This window comes from Chaetura pelagica, unplaced genomic scaffold, assembly GCF_000747805.2.
Source record: "Chaetura pelagica isolate M959 unplaced genomic scaffold, ChaPel_1.0 scaffold212, whole genome shotgun sequence".
Lineage (NCBI taxonomy): Eukaryota > Metazoa > Chordata > Aves > Apodiformes > Apodidae > Chaetura > Chaetura pelagica.
In genome coordinates, this window is record NW_009952365.1 from 1482970 (window position 1) to 1485101 (window position 2132).

Here is a 2132-nt window from a genome sequence, read left to right on the forward strand (position 1 = left end):
AGCAGGTACCTGGGCCCATTTTTTTGGGTGAAAACGGGTTTTCAGAAGTAGCTTGCAAAATGGCAGTGACCGATGCGTGGGGGGGGGGAGGCAATGGGAGAAGATGCAACCTTTTATACTTAAGAGAAGAAGAAAAGTCTTCAGCTGAAACAGAAGGTGGTAACTTCACTTGCTTCCACCTTTTGATTTAGACAAGTCAGATCTATGTTTGTATATTTATGGTAGGTACAAAGCCATTTACATTGAGCTGTACCAAGAGTGTTTAGTTATCTAAGCCTCCTGTTTTAATTAGGAGGCCTTATTGGCCTGTAAGCAGCCAGCTCTAAATTATTTAAAATTCATCAAGAAATTGGAAAAAAGCTCCTGTAGTATATATGAATATGAGACAATGGGCTGATGTGGGAGATATTAACAAAAATCTCCCTGGGGAGGGTGTATAGAATATTTTGGGTTGGAAAAGACCTTTAAGATCATCAAGTCCAACCTTTCACCCTACTCCATTCACCTCTAAACCATATCCCCAGGCATCACATCTAGATGCCTTCTAAACACATCCAGGGATGGTGACTCTACCACCTCCCTGGGCAGCCTGTTCCAATGTCTGACAACTGTTTCAGTGAAAAATTGTCCAGGCTAAACCTCCCCTGGTGCAGCTTTAGATTGTTCCCTCTTGTTCTGTCGCTATTGTGAGAAGAGATCATTGCCTACCTCTTTAAAACCTCCTTTCAGGCAGCTGCAGAGTGATGGGGTCTCCCCTCAGCCTCCTTTTCTTCAGACTATAAGCAGCCCTGGTTCCCTCATCTGCTCTTCATCAGACTTGTTCTCTAGGCCTTTCACCAGCCTAGTTGCTCTTCTCTGCACCTGCTCCAGCACCTCTATCTTTCTTATATTGAGATGCTCAAAACTGGACACAGTACTCAAGGTGGGGCCTCACCAGTGCCAAGTACAGGGGAAGGATCACCCTGTACCTGCCTGTCACACTTTCTAATACAGGCCAGGATGCCATTTGCATTCTTGGCCACCTGGTCTCACTGCTGGCTCATATGTAGCCTCTTGTTGATGAGTACCCTGAGGTCCCTTTCTGCTGGGCAGCTCTCCAGCCACTCTTCTCCCAGCCTGTAGCATTGCAGGGGGCTGTTGTGGCCCAAGTGCAGGACCTGGACTTGTTGAAACTCATACAATTTGCTATTGATCCAGCCTGTCCAGGTCCCTCTAGCAGATCAATGTTTCTGCCTAAACTGGTGTTGTCTGCAAGCTTACTGAGGTGCATCCTATCTCCTCATCGAGGTCATTGATGAAGGTGTTAAACAGAAGTGGTCCCAACCCTGAGGAACTGCACTGGTGACCAGCTGGACTTAGCTCTGTTCACCACCGGGCTCAGGCCTGGCTGTCCAGCCAGTGTTTGCTCCAACAGACAGCATGACCTTCCAAGCCATGAGCAGCCATCTGAACAGGTGTGCAGAATTTCCCTCAGAAAGGCTGTTCTGGGGTCCAAATGGCATCTGAAATTGTCTCAGGCTTGAAAAACACTGATCTAAAAGAGGATGTGCCCTCCTTGGCCAGAAGGGTGAATGAGGGAGATCTGAGGAGGCACCTTATGGGAAAGCAGGTACCTGGGCCCATTTTTGGGGGTGAAAACAGGTTTTCAGAAGTAGCTTGCAAAATGGCAGTGACCGATGCGTGGGGGGGGGGGAGTTTCTTTAAAACTGTGTTTCTGTATTTCAGTTGTCTGCACACATATTGAATCACAGTCATCAGGGCTGGAAGCGATCTCTTGAGGACCATCCAGCCCAACACCCTTGCTGGAGCAGATCACCCAGGAACACATCCAGGTGGCCTTGGAATGTCTCCAGAGAAGGAGGCTCCACCAGCTCTCTGGGCAGCCTGTCCCAGGGCTCCGTCACTCCCACAGGAAAGAAGATTTTCCTGATGTTTAACTTGAACCTTCTGTGTTCCAGCGTGTGCCCAGTGCCACTGGGCACTGCAGGAAGGGTCCGGCCCCATCCTCCCGCAGACATTTACGACGAGATGCCCCCTCAGCCTCCTCCAGGCGCAACAGCCCGCACCTCTCCCAGCTTTTCCTCACGGGGCAGCTGCTCCATTCCCCTCACCGACCTCTCGGCGGTGTTCCT

The 2132-nt window shown here is 49.7% G+C and overlaps 1 protein-coding gene across 1 annotated transcript in view; it reads left to right on the forward strand.

Annotated features, from left to right (window-relative positions):
* The first annotated feature begins 1419 nt into the window (after positions 1–1419).
* LEPROT overlaps positions 1420–2132 on the forward strand; it is a 3357-nt gene continuing 2644 nt past the window's right edge. Inside the window, exon 1 of the mRNA XM_010007977.1 lies at positions 1420–1454. Within this exon, the coding sequence (XP_010006279.1) occupies positions 1420–1454 (35 nt within the window). The remainder of the gene's footprint in view (positions 1455–2132) is intronic.